The 19,859-nt window shown below is 42.4% G+C and overlaps 2 protein-coding genes across 2 annotated transcripts; both read left to right on the top strand.

The window, feature by feature from the left end:
* Nucleotides 1-2,179: 2,179 nt before the first annotated feature.
* On the top strand, nucleotides 2,180-2,746 carry LOC116443971 (atherin-like). Its single transcript, XM_032108989.1, has one exon. The coding sequence runs from the start codon at nucleotides 2,180-2,182 to the stop codon at nucleotides 2,744-2,746; it is 567 nt and encodes a 188-aa protein (XP_031964880.1).
* Nucleotides 2,679-14,257, top strand: TMEM64 (transmembrane protein 64). Its single transcript, XM_032128972.1, has 3 exons — nucleotides 2,679-3,611; nucleotides 9,137-9,292; nucleotides 11,614-14,257. The coding sequence occupies exons 1-3, from the start codon at nucleotides 2,844-2,846 to the stop codon at nucleotides 11,806-11,808; spliced, it is 1,119 nt and encodes a 372-aa protein (XP_031984863.1). The 5' UTR covers nucleotides 2,679-2,843; the 3' UTR covers nucleotides 11,809-14,257.
* The last annotated feature ends 5,602 nt before the right edge of the window (nucleotides 14,258-19,859 follow it).

The raw sequence follows: 19,859 nt of genomic DNA, 5'->3' as shown, positions 1-19,859 counted from the left end.
TAAACGCGTAATTTTTATACCTATTACTTCAATTAATTTCCAAAAGTAATGAGGCCAATTGTGCTTTTTAAAAGAACAGGTTAGACAGCATTTGCTGCAAATTATTCACTAGATCAACTAATCTACCTGGGGGAAAAGAAAAAACAAACAAAAAATGCTATCTTTTTTGGAGCACAAAGTGTTTGTCCATGTGTCCAGCTCTTGTGTGCTCAAGAGCTTGCCTAGTTTTTTAAGCGCAGTGATTGGAAAGATAACTGCTTTTCCTTACAGATCTTGTCTTGCTTATATCATCATTGCAACTGCATCATCCATAGTACAGGAATATCCTATGATACACTGACTAGTAAGTCTGAAAGGCAGACCATTTTGTCTGGCATTTTGTCTAGCAATGTGCCAATCTGGCACGTTTTCAAGGGTGTGTGAGGTTGCTTTTTATCCCTTCAGATGGTACGATCGTGCTGGGAAGGCTCGCAGGAGCCAGCTGACACTGCTTCTCATCTCTGTAGCTGTATCCGCTGTGCGTGTGGGAGTGGCTACCAGCTCCACCCAAGTCCCGCTGAATTCCTGTGGCCTTGCTTGGATGTTTATCCAAAGATGCTCTATGACCATGCTTTGTGTCACTCAAAATCTGAGTGTTTGTTGCCTTTCCTTCCTGAGCTATTGCTCCAGGGGACAGAAGAATGCCAGGATTAGCTATTTTAGGGAGCCCAGCTGATGGATAAGGTCAAGGAGTTTCAGCCTGTATATTGCTAGGGACTGGAAAACCATCTCCACTAACTAGTTACATTTTTTAATAGGTTAGAGTGTAATATCAAAACTGTCACTTAGATAGACCATTGTGTTCTTCATACTCTTTTGTTGTCACTTTTCAAGTACGTTTTCTGTGATTATAAATACAGAAACCTGTCGTGTTTAGAGTGACAGCTGGAGATTCATTCCAGCTCAGAGTACAAGGTTCTACACTTTAATATGGCAATGGACAGGCTGTAAAGTGTAAAGTCTCTGTCAGACATTTCCACCCATTTCCTGTTTTATGAAAGTAACTGCATTGAACAAAAATATACACAAGCTGAAACCACATCAAGACATATGTGCTCTTAGTATAAAACCAGAAATTAACATTTTGTCTTCTTGTTCTTCTACTGAACTTCCAGCTGACCCTGGTTTGCTGAAATGCCTTATTGAATGTGCAAGCATGCCCATCATCCTTTACAATGCAGGGCTTTCTTGACATTATTATAATTCTGGATGTATGTCCCGCCTGTGTTTGCATTGTAAGCAAAGAGCACATACAAAATCAAATGCTCAAATTCAGATTCAGATACAGGTAACACCAATAAAGCAGATTATGCGGGAGACATTTATCTGCAATTTTCCTCCTGTACAGGGTCCCCTAGGATTTTTTTTTCTGCTGTTGGCTCTCAAAGACATCTGTCATTTTCTTAGGCTGATTTCTTGGATTGCCCAGATTATATTCTTTCTAATGGTGTATTTTGCAAGTACGTAATTGCAGTACTTAAAGATATGTTCTTCATTTTGAGATTTGTTTGTTTCCAATCATCCTTTAACCTTTACAACCTACATGCGTTCTCGTTTTATATACGCTTGCAAATTTCCCAGCAGGGGAATATAACTCCACTGGAGCACGTTTTATGTTTAAGCGTTGTAAAGAAAACAAACCCTTTTCTGCACCTTGCCATTAGTAACGCCAGAGCAAAAGCGACCTACGGAGCTATCGAGCCTCGGCGAGGCTCCCGAGAAAACACCCCTCTAAATGGAGCCCTCACTGCATATCCAGGCTGTTTCTTTCTTTCTAGCAATGGCTCAAAATTCACGCTCAAACCATCCCAAAGTGGGTCCGAGCCTTCAGGCATGTGAGCCAAGCTGACCTGACGTGGAGGCACCGCGCAGCCCGGGCGCATCGGCTGCCGCCCCTCGGCTCAAACCCCGGCCGCTGGCCGGGACAGGCTCGTGTCGCTGCTCGCTCCTGGACAGAGGAAAGCTGGGGTGTTCGCGATACAAAGCCTTCACGTAAGAGAGGGAGAGTCGCCGACATAACAAGGGAGCGCAAAAGCAGCAGTACAGACAGCGATGCTTGAGCCCCGCGCTCCTCTGACGGAAAACAACCCGCTTTCCAGCACGGCTCCTCCAAACCCTGCGGGTTACGGCTCTGCCAGGAATGCGGGCGGCTGGCACCGGGGCCGAGCGGGGCGCGCAGCACGGGCAGGCTCGGGCGAGGCGGGCGGCGGGACCCCGCTGGGGCACACCCGGCCGGCGCGGCGCTCCCGGGGCGGGGCAGGAGGCGGAGCCTTGGCGCCACCGCCGAGCCCCGCAGCGGGGCCGGGTGCTGCTGCCGCCGGAGCCTCGCCTCCTCCCTCCCGGGGTTGCCACATCGGCACCGCTGCTCCGAGAAGGCGCTTTCCGGAGCGGAGCGGGAGCCCAGCGCGCAGGGAGATGGAGCCCCGGTGCTGCCGCCGCCCCCGCTGCCGCCGCCCCCCGGGACTCGCGCTCCGCCAGGGCCGCCGCTGCCACTGCCGGGACGGAGAGAGCGGCCCCGCCGCCGTCTAACGCCGCAGCCCCGGCGGCGCGGCCGAGGCGGGAGGCGGCGCGGAGGCCGCCGCGGTCCCTCCGCCCGCCGGGCGGCGGTGAAGCGTGGCCCCCTCCTCCCCGCCCTCCCCGCCGCCGCTTCCCCGCCCCCGTCCGGCCCTCGGCCGGGCTCGGCAGCCGGGCCATGGCGGGGCGATGAGGGAACGGCCGCCCCTGCCCGCAGGCTGCGTGGAGAGGCGGGGAGCGAAGGGGCTGCGCGGCTCGGCGGTGCTGGAGCCGGGCGGCGGGGTGGGGGGATGTGGGGTGCGGGGGCCGCGGCGCTGCAGCTCCTCTCCCGGGCCGTGAAGCAGGCGGCGGTGCAGGGCTCCCGGCAGGACCTGGGCCGCTGGCTGTCCCGAGCCGCCGGGACGGCGGCGGGAGGCGGCAGCAGCGGGAACACCGTCGGCTTCGTCCCGGCAGAGGCTGCGGGGGCCGGCGGGCTGCTGCTGGGGCCCTGCGCGGAGCAGGACGGGCTGCCGCCTGCGGAGCTGCTGCTCTGCCAGCTGCCCGAGCCGGGCGGCGGCGGGCACGGGCTGGCCGAGGCCCGGGGCTGGCGCTGCTCCTGCTGCCTACTGGGCACCTGCTGGTGCAAGAGCTGCCTCAGCCTGAGCGTCCTGGCCGCCGTCTGCTTCGCCTCGCTGGCCCTGGTGCGCCAGTACCTGCGGGACCTGCTGCTCTGGGCCGAGAGCCTGGACAGCCTGGCCGGCGTGCTGCTCTTCACCGTGGGCTTCATCGTCGTGTCCTTCCCCTGCGGCTGGGGCTATATCCTGCTCAACGTGGCTGCCGGCTACCTCTACGGCTTCGTGCTGGGCATGGGGCTGATGGTGTTCGGCGTCCTCGTCGGCACCTTTGTCGCCCACGTGGCCTGCAAGCGGCTGCTGGCCCGCTGGGCACGGAGCAGGATCCAGGGCAGCGGGACGCTCAGTGCCATCGTCCGTGTCGTGGAGGGCGGCAGCGGCCTCAAGGTGGTGGTTCTGTCGCGGCTGACGCTGATCCCCTTCGGGCTGCAGAATGCCGTCTTCGCGGTGAGTCCCTGCCTGGGCTGTGCGGCCAAGAAAGAGAAGTGTGGGAAGGACGTCTTTCGGCATAGTGGCTGCTGTTATTGGTGGAGGTCGCCTCCTTTCCTGGGAACAAGCCGTGGTTTCTCTCTCTTAAGAACAGTAAAAACAACCCTCTCCGCGTGCTCTTCTGTGCATGTACAGGAACAGCAGGCAGATTTTTGAGATGTCTTGCTCACTGGCATTGTGTTCGAGTTGCTCTCTTGTTTTTCAAGACTGTATTCTGGTGTTAGAATCACCAAGGTGCTGCATAGCAAAATCTGGGGAGAACTCAACAGTTATGAGGTGTCTGTGCTTTTAAAATGATCCGCTTTAAAAGCTGGCAAGAGTTGAGAAGTCTTGCCAGATCTTCCTAAACTACTTAATATAAGTAATCATATTGGAAAGAAAGCAGTGGACAGATTAAAATTCTTTCTCGATGTGGTTGGTGTTTGTAGTATGCATCTGGCAAATCCATACAGGGTGTTAAGTCCATGCTACAGGAGAGGTTGCAGGTTTTGGGCAGAGCAGGATGATGTAGCCTCAGACCTGAAAAGGGACTGTACACTAGAGTAGCACTGAGAGTTAGTTTAAACTTGAGTGTGGAAAAGCATTAGTCTTGCTTTTCTTTCTACTTTCGGGTGAAGATTGGTACATTCATTTGGTCTATTTGATCATCTTAAAGAAACAAGTAAAGAAGAACATGGAGGGTGTTCTTTTTGCTGTTTTGCTGACAATTTCGGACCCTCGTTGCTTCCCAAGTTCTTTGTCTGAAGGATCTGGTTTTGGCTGTGTTAGCCTCAGTTGTATCTACTAACTTGGAGAAGTCAAACCAAAGCAAACTGGACTGTGAAATACTTAAAATGTTATCAGTAACTTGTATGTTCTTTAACATAAGTGACTGTCTAAACAAGTGTTTTGGCCTGCCACTTTATTATAGCCCACCTTCCTTTCCCTGTCTGCAGTCCTGATCCTGTACTCTTCTGAAGCACTTACTTAATTTTGACAGAATCATCTGTCTGCAATTAGTAGGTCACTGAATACCAAATTTGTCTTTTAAGTAAAATTTAATCCATACAATTTTGGGGTGTAACATTCACACCAAGTATTTTAAATTGCTGTATATAAAACTATGTGTACTGGAGCATTCATCTCCAGAGCTGTAATCTCTGTCCATAAGAGCTGTAGCAACGTATAATTTCTTTTTAAGCAGATCCTTTAACCATTTCCTTGTTAAGAATGAGAAACTGAACAGCTGAACCTCTGCTGTTTTATTTGTTAACATATGTTACTGCAGGACTGAAGAGGCTCAGACCTGCCCAGCTGGGAGCAGAGTCCCTCCTGGAGCCCGAGGTGCAGTGTAGCAGATGAAGCTTCTGCTGTGCTGTGACCCTCCTGAACTGGGGAGAGCTGTTGTACTCTGGTTGTTCACAGCTTCCGGGGTGTCACTTGAAGTAGTCAGCAGATGATACAGAGTAGTATTGGATCTGAAAAACAGACCAGAGAATTACCAAGTTAAAATTATTTCCTTCCTGGCATAACCATTCTGTTGGAAACACTGTTCAGCAGAGTATTTGGGCCAGTTCAATATTAAAATGATGCTGTAAATCACTGTGATTTGTATTCATGTTCTGCAGGCTAAATAATTTTCTTTCCAAGTGGATGGTTTCAGTGTTAAAATAGTAGATAGGAAATGAGATGGAGCCAGATGCTTGAGTTATGCCAAGTAACTTGGATTCTTTTTGCTAATTTTAGTTTGGTGGTTACATTTATTACTCCTGATTTACTGCTTTGCAGCATAGTCAAAACACAGTGCGTACTCAATTTTTCACTGAGAACATTTGATGTGAGCTACTAGATCACTGAAAAGTGTTGCATACAAATCTAGGAATTCAAGACAGTTTCTCACTTTGAGTCAAATTTAAGTTACATAAAAAATACAGTTTTCTACCTACACAGACCAAGCTGTCATTTCCCTGAAATCTGACTTACCTGAAAACTTAACACTCTTTTTAGGTTTGAAATGCATTTCCCCATGCTAGCAACTTCAACAATGAATTTGAAAAGGATTAATTTTTAAAGAACAGTGAACTTAAGAAAGAGTACACATCTTTAATTTTCCAGTGGTTTGGTCTAAGAATGCTTTCCGTGTGGATGTTTTTAAGTAAACTGGAGGTACTGAGAATACTTAAATGAGAGAGAAGGAAGGAAGTGACACATGAGCTTCAGGGAAAGGCATAACCTTGATGTGAGCAGGGTCATCTGCAGGGCTGGGATTAAATGATTTCTACAAGCACTTGTTCAGTGGCATGTACCATCTGCTGAGGGTTTTCGGGAGGCTGACTTGTAAGGGATATAGAGAAAGATGGAAGAGGTTCTTAGGATTTGATAAGTGAGGAAATCATACTAATTGAAGTAGCACAAGAAGAAAATTCACACAAATTCCTTAGTGTCTTACCAGACATGAAGATCTTGCTTCTTAAAAGGTTGTTCTGCTGATAGTAGAGGGGCAAAGTAATGTATTTACTTGCCTGTCTGGAAGACTTAGCACTTGCTAACTGAAAGCATGTTTGTATTGCTTTTGAGTGAGTTCTGCTTAATTGTCACTCCTGATGCCAGGGCGGCCTGGGCGGCTGGGCTGGGTTGATAGCTCTTACTGACGAGTTTGCCCACACTCAGCTCTCTCACCTTGGCAACTCCTGAGTGTTTTGGAGGCAGGTCTGTAAGGAGGCCTGGTATGCAGGTTATCATCTCCTTCCCACGAGTGTGTTCTTGGAGTGAGATTTGTGCAAACTGGTTATTTGTAGTGCCAGATGTAGGTTAGATGAGAGTTCATACTTTTCCCCCCTCATTAAGAGGAATATTACGTGAAAGAAATAATCTGATTAAAAAATCTGAGCGTTCAAGTGTGCATCTCTGGGTTCAGAAATGCATACAATGAAGTCAGAGTTGAAGAAATGGTACCTGCTTTCCAAGAACACGCACTCTGCTTGCTCTGCTTGTTGGAAAGTTGACAGCTGGTTTGTTTTTTTTTATTTACTGGGGTTTTTTTGAGGTGTTGAGTTTTGGGGCAGGGGGGCTTGTTTCGGGCTTTTTTTTGGAGAAAAAAAAGGTGCACCAGAGTTAAGCTTTGCTGTTGGTCATTAAGCCTACCTGATCTGAAACACAGGGCTTTGTAAATTGAGGGAAGAGAAATTGTGCTGCAATCCCTAAAGCCATGGGAGCACCCAGCAAAGTCCTGACAGATGCATTTATTCTTTGACAGTGCTGAACCAAAGGTGTCAGCTGCAAAGAACACACAAAGGTTCCACAGGACAAAGCCTGTCCAAGGCTTAGTGCGGGAGTTCATGGCTATTGTTATCAGTGCAATTAGGTAGTTCCTAATTGTATTTAAGTACAGTTTAAATGCATTTCTGTTGTGGCCCATAACACAATTGTATCCATGCTTGGTTTGGGATTTCAGGGTTAATTTTGCTTTCACCAGAAACAGAGCCCTGGTAGACTCTGTTAGGCATCCTGGCCATACAGATGCCAGTCTGGCAGGTTCATAGAACAGGTAAAGTTCCTAGAAAGAAAAGTATGGAAAGTGTAAGTTTTATTGACAATTTCTCTAGTTCCTTAGGCAGGGATGCTGTGCACTTCCTGTGCACTCTGGGGAAAGGGATACAATTGTAGCTCTAAACCTACGGCTTAGTTAAAAGAGCATCTCAAAATCTTTTCCACCCTCTCCTTAGCTTTCATTGCAGTGGGAAGCATAAGCTGTAATTCAGTGTATCCACTGGCAGTCTCCCCTTCATTTGGAAACAATCTCTCTCATGACACAGGAGGTGCAGTTGTTTCAGGACACATCCAGGTGTGCAACTGAAGTGACCTTAATACATCTACAGAAATGAGAGAGGTGCCAGGAGTGTCAAAGGAATCTTTGGGAAGTTTCCCAGCTCCATTTGATGTAATGATAGTGTCCTACTTAGCAAATCTTGCCTCTGCGTTAGTATTTCAGAAACTTTTTAATAGCAGCTCCTTCATTCCCCTGGCAATACGGGAAGTTTGGACTGTGCATTCTTATTACGTGGCCCAGATTACAACAATGTTTAAAAAAGTCTTTTGAAAGTATTGGTCAAATGTTAAGTTCTGACATAATTATGCAATCCTTTTTCATTATAAATCTAAATTAATCTTGTATAGAGAAGGAAATATAATATTCGTGGTGCTGGTATGTATTTCAGTCTGTGGGAAGTATAATATGCAGTGTGAAGTTTGGAAATGGCTTACTGGATCTTGTTCCAGTGAATTATTCTTAATCTTTATGCTTCATTGCATTCTGCTGCTCCATTGCCCTTCCTCCCAAAAACTTTCCACTGATGGTGCTTAGAGCTCTTAGAATTCAGCACTCTGACTTTCACAGTAACTAAAGTTTATTTTAAGAATAGGATGATGAAATGAGTAACATTGCTGCTATTCCTTGGTATTCAACATTTTACAAAACTGGCAAGGTCAATAATTTCCATGTAGGCTCTCAGTGTTAGGGCTGTTCTTAATTAGATCTCTGTTATTATTAGCTGAATTGTGTGGAAAATTTGTTGGACTGCTTGTTTTCAAAATCATCATTTTCATACTCATTTTTAACCCAGTTTCCTCCTGTTTTCTTTTTTCTTGTGTAAATATCTTTTGACCTCATGACACTTGCCTTTAATATTTCCCAATGGCTGCTGATCCTAATTTAGCTGGTACTGTGTACTTTGTTCCCATGTAAACTCATATATCTACCTATTGACACAGAACAGAAATTTCACAGCAAAGAGAAGAAAATACCGAAGTACTATTAGTGTTTTTTTCCAGAGACATGAATAAAACCTATATCTGTGTGTACTATTTTGTTCCCTAATTGAAGTGTGTTGCAAAATACCTTTGGTAGACAATCTTAATACTCATATATATATATAGCTACAGATGGATATTGCTCATAGGGATCACTGATACACTGAACGTGTATCTTAATGAGCTCATAACTTGCCCAGCACAAATTGTATCTGCCATTCTGTTTACCTGGATCATATTTAATACAATGACATTTTGAGCAATTACCTCTTGTATTATTTGCCATACGTGTAAAATGAAAAACAGATTTTTGCATTAGACCTTCACATTTGATAAAGAAATTTCTTCTCACAAGTAAATTCTCATAAATCCAAGGGCTCTGTTCACCAGGTAAAAATAAATATCTTTTGTGAGCAGTGTAATTGCATTTTAGTCAGTTAATGACTTTTGCACAGAGATGTTGCGTAACGTGAGGTGAAATGAAATCAAACCTAGTAGCTTTAAAAGGCCAGATGAAAACTAGATACATACTAATTTGTTGTATTTTCTTCCCCCATATGTGAATCAAAGCTTCAGTGAAGGAATGTAGAATATTTCATGATTTTGCAGGGATGATTGTGGGAAGTGGTAGTCTGGTTGTTTGCACACATAGATTGTGTCGGAGCTGCGTTTGATTTCTTATTCTTTTTACTCAGATTACAGATTTGTCACTACCCAACTACCTGATGGCTTCTTCACTTGGGCTGCTTCCTACTCAGCTCCTGAACTCATACTTGGGCACTACCTTGCGCACCATGGAGGATGTGATTGCAGAACAAAGTGTTAGTGGCTATTTTGTATTTGGTTTACAGGTCAGTTAAAATAATTGCTTTCATAGACCTTGGTAACAGTACTGTCTGTCTGTGATTCCTGTTGACTGCTAGATACCCAGAAAAATGGGTTTGCAGTGTACTGATTTCTTTAGATTTTGTTTTATGCTGTTAGAAAATTCTCTCACACCTCACCATAACACAAAGCAGAACTTACTCAGTGTTCTCTTTTTCTGACACAGTTTTTGGTAAGTTTTCTTCTCTTACCTTGTAGGGTAATCTGCTGAATTTTAGACTTGTCAAACCACCCCTACACAAAAGCTTATGTGTATGCAGACCCAGCACCTGTGCAGTGTTCACTGTTAGTACTCAGCATCCCCATTTTGCATAGGTATTCAGGATTAAAAATGCTGTAGGGTAACATTTTCCTAATGCCTAAATCAGAATAGCCTAATTTTACAAGTGAGTAAATTAATGAGAGGTGTATCAAATACCTTTACATGACCTTACCTCTTGAAATAACTTATCATATTAATCAAATAATCTTGGTGTAAGACTTAGGTGTGAGACCATTATGAGCATAGAGGTTATGGGTATTTCAGAATTATATTATATATTAAAACCTTCTCTGACAGTGGCAGTGCTTCAGGCTGTGCTTGACTAGCAGTTACCATGGTTTGCAGACTTTCAGTAGGTACTGCAGTAATTTCTGTTCCTCAGTTTTTACAGTCATAAAAATCATGTTTAACAATGCTAACATAGAAAACTAAGTCTTGGACCATTTTAAACATACCTTCCCCCCCTTGCCCTGAAATTTGTGTGCTCTTAAATAGAACCTATAATTTATAGCTTTCATGAAACAGGATTATGAGTATTGAAAATGCCTTTGTAAGTGTGGGGCAGATAGTCTTGATAGGTAAAAGAGAAAATCAATGGTTTCTTGATCAGCTATTATTTTAGTCATGAAATGTTATTTCCAGGGTAGTAGTTTTTAGTGGTCTTTTCCTTTTTTCCCTCCCATTTATATATTTTTGGGTTTTTTTGAATTGACATTGACTCTCCTTTGCAGATTATATAGATTGTAACATAACTGTTTCTCAGGTAAGTGGTAGCTGGATAACCTGAATGTTGTAAAAGGAATACTAACCTCCTTGAGACCAGTCCTTGGGATGTGACTGAATAACTGAAGGGGAAGCCTTTAGTGGAGGAAGTATTTGCCTTCTCCCACTGTCTCTCAGGCATCTGCCGAGTGTTTCACCTGGCTGAGCTTTGATGGGACTTTGATTTAGTAAATAGCTCTGAAAATCCATCACATTTCATGGTTGTCTATGTATATATATATTTTTATATTATTTATCTAGGAAGTAGATAAAAACTACGAGGTTACTGGTAGTAATATTTCTAAACCAAATCAAATTTAAATATTTGAGTAAGCTTCTAGAATACAATTTTTCCTATCTATTCAAAACTTAGTGTCTATAGTATCATTGTGACTCTTGGCCAGCTTTTGAAATGTGTAACTTAAATTGGTGAGGAACATCTTTTTCACCACAAGGGTAGTCAAGCACTGGAGCAGAGTGCCCAGAGAAGTGGTGAAATTTCTATTCTTTTACAATTTTCAAGACCTGACTGGACAAAAGTTTTGAGCAACCTGTCTTGATCTTACAGCCAGCCCTGCTATGAGCAGCTGGTTGGGCTAGAGACTGCCAGGGTGCCTTCCAGCTGCAATTGTCCCGTGCTCATACTTGTCAGTTGTCTTACTCAGTGATATTCCAGCACCGTCTGCCATGCAGTCCTCCTTGTTGAAGAAAACATAGCCCTACCAGTTAGTAACGAAGTTCAGGTTTTGGGCTCAGAACTCTAGGTTGTGTTGGCTTTTTGAAAGGAAGCTGCAGATTCCAGCTAGTTAACATTCTTAAAATACGGCAGAAGAACTTGAGTCTTTCAAAGGGACTCTTACTATGAGATATGTTGATTTTTGTTTTAAAGATTTTATCTTTTTTTTTTTTCTTCTAAGAAGGATCTCAGCTAAAACCTTGACTTGTGTTTTATTGAAAGGATTGCTTTTTAACAAGTATATGGATTTCAACAGAAAGAAAGTTATCTTTAAAATTTATATAAATATTTTAAGTTCCATGTAATGTCTGTGTTCTGATATGCTGGTTACATTGTTAGGATATGTAGGTTTAGAGCTCCTCACTGGCTAAGTTCGTCTCCCTTCCAGTGTCTTGCCTGTGAAGCCTTGAGTCAACAGATGCCTTCATGAATCTTTGCATTGACAACTTCTTGTTTCATTCAGGTCAGTTGCTTTGCATTGGTTCCCACAGCCTATGCAGCCCACAACACTCTTGTTTTATTTGCAGATTGTCATAAGCATAGGACTCTCGTTTTATGTCGTTCACCGGGCTCAAGTGGAACTCAATGCAGCTATTGTAGCGTGTGAAATGGAAATGAAGACATCACTTGTTAAAGCCAGTCAGCCAAGCATCAATGGCTCAACCACATACTGCAACAAGAGGACAGTGGCATTCTCTGGAGGGGGTGTCAATATTGTGTGATTTCAAGTGTTAATAACTAAGTAAGGTTTTGTGAACCTGAGCTATTGCCTAGAAATATCTATGGACAATTGAAATAGATTTTTAAAAAATTACAAGTGATTACAGGTTGTACTGTGGCACAAACCAACCTCTTTAATTGCACATGGGGTGACTTCTAGTAAGATGAGGAAGATGGCAAAGTAACTTAAGATGTAAATGCAAATTTGGCTGCACCTTTGGTCATTTATTATGCCTGTCATGGCCTGTAGTCTGCACTTTAGTTTTTTTTTCCTTTGCTCCTATAAACTGAAAAATGCTTCTATAAACAAAAAAGTAGCACAGAGGTAAATATTTTTCTGCTTAGCATTATTTATAAGGCTGAATAATTATATACAGTAGAATTTTATTGCTGATAAAGGTGAATGAGAAAGTATGCAATTCTATATATGTTATTCTTGAATGTGCTTTTGCTTTGGAATTGCTTCCAGAACTTGGAGTGTATTATTTAGCTAATGATGGGACCATTTGGCTTTTTCTTCATTTTTGATTTAAAAAAAAATAGAACCCTGTATAAAGTTTTGGTTGAATGTATTTTTCTAAACCATTACAAATGTTGCAGAGCCATGCAAATGTATTCACACAAGCTTAAATCCTACATTGTGGGACTGAAGTGCTCTTAAATTACATTTTAAGTTACACTGTGTAATATGCAAAGTACAAGGGAAAATGCAGAAGTTAGATTGCTATGACTATTTGAATGACACTTAATTGGTTTTGCCACCTTGGTGATTGTAACAAAGGGCTGTTCCACATTAGTCCTATAGATGATATTTTTAATTGTTAAAAGGATGAAGTTTTTCAGCTCACATGACTGCATGTGGTAAGGCTTCTAGAACAGGGAGCTAAATCTCTGCTCTAAACAGAATGATGGGATATTAGCAGTACTAATTTTACAAGAAGGTGGCCTTTATTTTGTAAGTGAATCCCCTCTCCCTTTTAAAAGCTTTAAAAATTCACTTTGGTTGGCACATCTTTTATACTAGTTTTACATTTTTTAAAAGACACAATCTATTACAAATTTCATCAGAGTGAAGAAATGAAAACGAGAAGTTCTCCTTGGAAAAGAAATAATCCAGTATTAGAGAGGAGAGCAATGTCTCTGAGACTCAGGAATTCTGACTCCATTTTTGCAAGACAACACTGTATTGGATACTGCTCCTTTTACGCCTGCTGTGGACTGTTTTTCACCGCATTTAAATAGACTGGATAACCTGACAGTTACTTGTGTGTGTGTCCAAAAGGAAAAAACAATAATGCCTGAACACGATGTTCTGTATGTGTGAGTTTCATGTAGATATACATACCAATGTTCAATGGCTCAAACACACGCAAGTCATCTGATACAAAAATAATGTAAAGTATTGCTTATTTTGTAGTTACTTTGTGTGAGTTTTTAAGGATGCTTTCAGTCTTCAAAATTTTGTGTTATTTTCTAACAGTACGACTGTGCTTCCTTTTTGTAAGGTTGTTTGTAGGGTCCAGGCATTTTTGTCTTCTTGAGAATAGTGGGTCTTCAAGGCCATTGGGAAGCAGAGATCTGAGAGCCTCTAACAGCCTTACTGAGAGGATGTGCGGCACTCACGTAACCGAACGTCTGCGCGCTCCTTTGTGCGGGGGTTCCATTTTGTTCCTTAAATACGTATCCTTTGCAGATTGATGTTCTTGGGTCCTGCGACCTAAAGAGCTGAACTAGTTCAATGAAAACAACAAGGCTCAGATTGTCTCCTTTCTGTTGTTTTGGGGCGTGGGGTTTTTTTTTGTTTTTCAAGGGGGGTTTTTGTTTGTTTTGGGGTTTTTTTTTGTTTGGTTTTTGGTTGGTTGGTTGGTTTTGATTTCATTTGGTTTTGCGTTTAGTTTTGATTGGTTGGTTGGTTTTTGAAAAGTCAATCTGTATATACCTGGAAGTGTTCATTTACACATCTCTGCCTCTGACAGCTCTGTGTGAAAGCAAGAGAGCCTGATAAAGTTTTGATGGCGTTATTTGTCATCACAGTATAATTGAGTCCTTTCTTAACTAAAGGGTTTTTTTTGGTTTTTTTGTTTCTTCGAAAGAACAGTTCTTCAGTGAACTGATCTGAACTTTGCTCCATCTTGCCAAATGAACAATAGTGTTTTGAAGAGGGTATCTCTTTGCATTTTTAAACTAACTTAAGGTTGCGTTGATTATTTGAGACATTTCCCAAATACGTATTTTGAAGTGCTTTTATTTCCATGACATTTTGTAACCAGAGTAACTTCACTATGTGAACACTTTTGTAGTATGGAATTAGTTCTTAAGACTTTTGCATTTTGCTTGATACTTGTAATATTTGTGTACAAGTTAATGGGAAACGTGCATTAAAAGGAACTTTTCTGTACCATGCCAATCATAATTTTATACAATAAATTCACTCAAATTTCTTTAAAGGAATATGTATTAAATGTTTAAGTTGCTATGACGTAGTTGGAAAGAAGGTGCAGTGGAGTCTTATCTTTATGCATACAAAGATAATTGTCTGCATTGAAGGAGAAACAAGTTAGAATTTAAGGATGAATTCCATGGGTGGGGAGTTACTGACAAGGGAAAAAGACTTGGTTTTTACTTTTGTTTAATTCAATACATGCTTAATTCTATTAAATTCTTTAAAGATTTGGTATTTGCAGCTGCCTTTTTGATAGAAGAATAAGCATACATGTGCTTATGAGAAACATGCTACTAAGCTGCAAGAGGATTGATATTTCTGAACTAAAAATGATGTGATTGTTATTTTTAAAGATAGGCTCCCTACCTAATGCAGTTAAAACCCACAAAGCTATGAATCTAGTTTAAACAATGTGGCAAGTTGCCTTCAAGAATATTTTGTGAGTTGTCATGATAGTGACATTTCTGCATTTTGCATATGAAAGATACCTAAAAGGCAGGTCATATAGAAGGAATCTCAACTGCATGGCACCAGTTTTCCTTCCTCCTTGTGGTAAGTGCAACCATGCAGTAAATTTGTCAAAATTTAACTTTAGACTAAGCATCTGTGAGAAAAACATTTTTGTCCAAGAGCTTTATGTTACTTTTTTCATACTGATTTTTGCACAATAACTTGAGCAAGCATTGCTGAGGCCAAGTTTGATGAATGGAGAAGCTGCTGTTAGATGGTGTTTGGCTTTTATCCCATACCAGACTCTCTGCGTGCATTTTCAGCTTTCCACCTGAGGCTGATACAATGTGGATTTTGACTGACTGAGATAACAGGAGTCATCGGTTATCTTGCAAATAATCAAGGATATGGTGTATCAGATGAAATATAAAAGTGTTCCCATTCACACTGGTCATTCTTAATGACAGAAGTAAAGAACTTGGGTAGCTCTGTGACAGGCTTCCTCACAATAATTCAAAGTCCTGTCTCCCTAAGATGATGGTTTGGGCATGAGGGCATAGGAATCAAGCGCAGAGGGGGAGCTGATGCAAATTCTGGCTCTGCTGCACAAAGCAGCTTGTCTCTGTCCTCTCCAGTCCTGGAGAATTAGTGATGTGCCTGGCAGCACAGTGGTGATGAATCTAACAAATTCTCTCTTCATGGACATTAGCATTTGTCTTCCACTACCCTGCTGTATTGATTTTTAATTTATATTAATGTATTAGTGATAAGTAGCAAGAAGCTGAGTCTGCGTTGTCAATCCCATCCCCCTCCTACTACAATAGATCATCCTGGTGTATTGCTAAACTTTAAATCACGTTTTAATGAAGTCCTAAGTTCATCAGCGTAACTTAAGTCCTCCTTGCCGGACAAGTGACTAATGTGTAGGTGGTTGGCTCCATATTCTTGATTCATTTGGAAAATCAGTGGGGCCAGATTTGCAGTTGTGAGAGTGAAAAGTCCTCTAACTTCTAATTATTTAGAACTTCTGATGCATTGCTAAAGAAATTAGCAGAACAGGCTTAATATACTGGGGGTTTTGCTTCGTTTTAGAACAAAAGTAACTAACAAGATAGCTGTAGTGTTTGTTCTGCCTGATCCTGAGACATGAATATTGGGTTTCATCCCTTTCGGGAGACAGTGTTTCCAAGATGTAGCACGCATAAGCTTATGTCAGTCAAGGTAATTAAGTCCTGGCTTTGGTGAAGAGGATGTAAAACTTGGATCATCCAGTCAGTGTGACAAGTCATTTTTATTATACAATCTCCAGACCAGCACAGTTTGGCATTTGTGACTGCAGTGCATTGCTTCCCATCCCTCCTCTGCAGGAGGAGGAATTTAGAGAGCTGCATGTTGTTCAAGCTGAAGGGAAAAAAATAATTGCCTGAGCACAGCAGACACAGTTTGAGGGGTTAAATGAACTGTAACACTGCTAGGACTTCGAATATACCTAAGTGACTTGGTTTTGTAATTTCCAAATCCTTTGACTTCTACTTCTTTCCAGGGCAGGGCAGCTGGATAGCCTCAGCTAGAGGCAGGTCAGCATTTTCTCTTCTAGAGAATTCTAGCATGCTTTGACTTTTAGACCTCTTAACTTCTGAAATAATCTTCTGCTGACTTTTCTGTAAAGTAGAATGGTTTAGTTTGTCCCAATAACAGGGTAAGATCACCTGGGATACAAATCTGTGAACCAAGTGATGTTTGTGCATGTGCGTGAGCTCACTTTGCTGAATGTGAGGTGTTTCACTCTGTTCCCAGTGAGCTACAACTGTTTCCCTTAAAGTCTGTGGGTTGGTGGGTGGGAGGAAAGATGGAAAGGCCTGTGGCGATGAACTATTCTAATAACAAATTTTTACTGTGCTTTCGAAACTTGATTGCTTAAGAGCACAAATATTCTTCATTTAATGTGAGAAATGGTAGGTGGTGAGGGGAATAGACTAATGAATTCTCTGATTTTTGTGAGAGAGTAACAATTTTCTTGAATAGATGATGAAGTACCCAGATGATAGAGGGTTGTTTTTTTGCTTGGATTTTTGGGGGTGGAGAGGGGTGGGGGGTGGTATTACCGGAAGCAAATAACGCTGAAATGGCGACAGCATGAAGCTTTAAACCTGGACTTTTTATGACTATTTCAGATGTCTTTTACAGCTATGGGGGGATAGTGCCTCAGAAGCAGCTGGAGTAAACACTCAAAGAAAGAGTGTTTCTCAGATTCTGCAGAGCTGCTGGATGCACACCTCTGCCTCCAGGGCCTGCTTTTTTAACTTGAGCTAGAGAAGTCCAAACCAGAAGCAGTGGCTAGATGTTATCAAAAGTGGAACATTTATTGCTGTCCTTTTGATATCTTATGCAGCAGCAGCATATGGCAGATGGCTTGCCTGCCTGAAAGGCTTCCCTTTTGCCTTGCTCTGCTTTGCCTGGCACAGGTGGTGGCTGGGGGAGGAAGAGCTGTGCACTTGCCATTTGCTTTTTCACCAGCTGGGGAAGCAGAGATTGCTGAGCTGAAGCCAGAGGTTGCTCTGTGTCTTTCTTCCCCAAACCACTATCAGTAGCTTCCCTTTCCTGTGAGCTTAAAAAAAAAAAAAAAGACAAAACCAAACCAAAATAAATGATAATTTTAAAAGCTCCCAAACACTGCCACCCAAGAAAGCTTCAGAACTGGTAAAATTCATACCAGTAAATTAATATTCTATATATTATCCCATGGATGTAAATTGAGGTACAAAATGTTTTTACTGTTAGTTAGTTAGCTGTAGTAATCTCTTCCACTCTCAGCAACTCCTGCTTGAGATGAGGTTCTCCAGTCAGTGAGCTTATGAGGGACCAGTGCTGTGGTAGCCTTGCAGGGATTTCCTTGCAGCTGACATTGGACTGAATCACTGATTTCCAACTATTCTCATGTGATGCTGAATTTTAGGGTTTCACTGCTCTGGAAACCATAGCCATATGCACATGCACATTTCCAAGGTCATATAAATTGGTGCTTTACAAGCATTTTTTGTTGTGTTTTGTGGGAAGGTTGCATTGGTTGTAATATATGTGTGTTTTTCCAGGTTTTAGCCAGAGCACAGTTGATTTTTGTGTGGTGAGTTGAAATGTATTTCTCTGACTTCAGCATGCCTCTTTCCCCCTGCCTCCATGGCAGCCACAGCAGTTTATCAGATGTTGTATAGTTATTGTTTGGTTTGCAGGCAAATAGAGGACTCTGCTATGTATACATGTGCTGGCCCATCATTGATTTCTTTTGTGTCTGTCTCCTTTCAGCTGAGGAATCTGTCTGTCTTTTTCCCACCTACATCATTCAGTCTAACGACAGACATTCTCTCTTCTTGCAATGGATGCTTCCTTGAGTTGGGTATGGTAGTGTTCTTTCAAACAAGCTTGGAGTTAGGAAAATGACAGGGTCTGGAGAAATAACTCTGGACTCCTCAGAGCCCTGGCATTTGCAATGGAGAATAGTCCTGTGGTAATGAGGTTTAAAAATGTTTCCATAAAGAAGCACTTTGAGAATTGAAAATTTAGAGGAGGAAGGGGAAAGTTGCAATTAGTGAAAAGAGTATTACTATACTTAGCAGGAGGTAAAAACCCAGGCAGATATAATTAGAGGATGTTATTCTCTCCTTTTCAGTGAGTCATTCCATAAAGAATGGATTAAATGTATTTTTTAAAATCCTTTTTACTTGTTAAAACCCGAGTAGGAAAAGGAAAGGGAGTCACAGAAGAATGTATTAACAATGCAGAAAATGCAGACTCATAAGGATTACTGAATACTAACCTTGAGACAAGGCAGAAATTTGCTTTTGTAAGTGGCAGGTGTGTTGGTACAAATCTACTTTTCTTCATCGTATCTGCTCTGTTAAACAGTAAAGGTAAAGGTAAGGTAGCCATGTAGTGAAGCATGGGTAGATTTGTATCATATGGATTCTCTTGGGGGAAAGTCCTTGAGTATTCAGTTTTTGGAGTTATGTGTCGCACAGAAGTATGTGGTGTTCTATGCTCCATGCTGTGTATGAGCCACTTCAGTGTCTCAGAACTGGCCAAATGTGTAGCTGCAGTAACATGACATAACAGCCTGAGCATATAATCTTTCCCTTTTAGCAGCAGTTCTAACCAGCTTGGAACTTGATAAAGGAAAGCTGGGAGATTCCCTTGCGCTTTCTGATAATGGATATCATTGTCCCTAATGATATTTACAATGAGTTACCTCTGATGGAAGCCCTGTACAGGTGTAATGTGTGATTACATTTGCCTAAGTAAGAGATGAGTTTTCTCCTAAAAAAACCCCTCTATTTCCCCCACTTAAGGATTATCATATGCAAGTTGGGAACTTCTGCCTTGAACAAATGAGATCATTTTGACCAGCTGAAGCTCCAGAAAAGCAGTTTGTCTCCAGGTTGCTGCATTATAGAATAATGAAGATTGGAAAGGATGTCATCTAGCCTAGCCCTTGCTGAGGTCATATCCAGTTAGATCAGCTCTCCTGAGGGCAATATCTGGTTGAGGCTTAAATATGTCCAAGGGTGGAGGATCCACAGACCTGGGTGACCTGGTCCAGTCTTTGACCAACCTTATGGTGAAAGAATTTTTTCTCATACTTGGTTGGAATATCACGTGTTGCAGTTGTGTCCATTGCTTCTGTCACTGAACACCTCTGGGAAGATCCTGGCTCTGTTTTCTCTTCCTGCCCATTAGGTAGTCAAAGACAGCAGTTGAATGGAAGCTGGGGGCTACAACTCCCTCAGAGGCACTTCTGTTATGCAAGAGGCCAGGAGGAATGAACAGGAGATGCTGGTGCGAGGCTGGTGCTGGGAGGTCGGTATGGCGATGAGGAAATTTGACTGGGCAGAGAGCAGCAGTGCAAAAGGCCATGTTCTTACATTCAGCCCTGCAGGTTGAAGAAATGCACAATTCCTTGGATTTATTGTTTCTCTGTGGTTGTAATGAAATACATGCAGTATGCATATTTATATTGCAAAAGTTATTTGTGCATGAAGATCACGGATGAGGAGAAAGGCATCTCCAAATGCTGACCTGGCTAAGTTACAGCTAGAGAACAAAGAAGAATATGAAATCCCAAGTGACATCTCAGACTAATTTTGGTTTTATTCTGCTGCTGAATAT

The sequence above is a fragment of the Corvus moneduloides genome, chromosome 1, assembly GCF_009650955.1.
Source record: "Corvus moneduloides isolate bCorMon1 chromosome 1, bCorMon1.pri, whole genome shotgun sequence".
Lineage (NCBI taxonomy): Eukaryota > Metazoa > Chordata > Aves > Passeriformes > Corvidae > Corvus > Corvus moneduloides.
The sequence above is the reverse complement of the archived record's forward strand: the minus strand, read 5'-3'. Positions and strand labels throughout refer to the sequence as shown.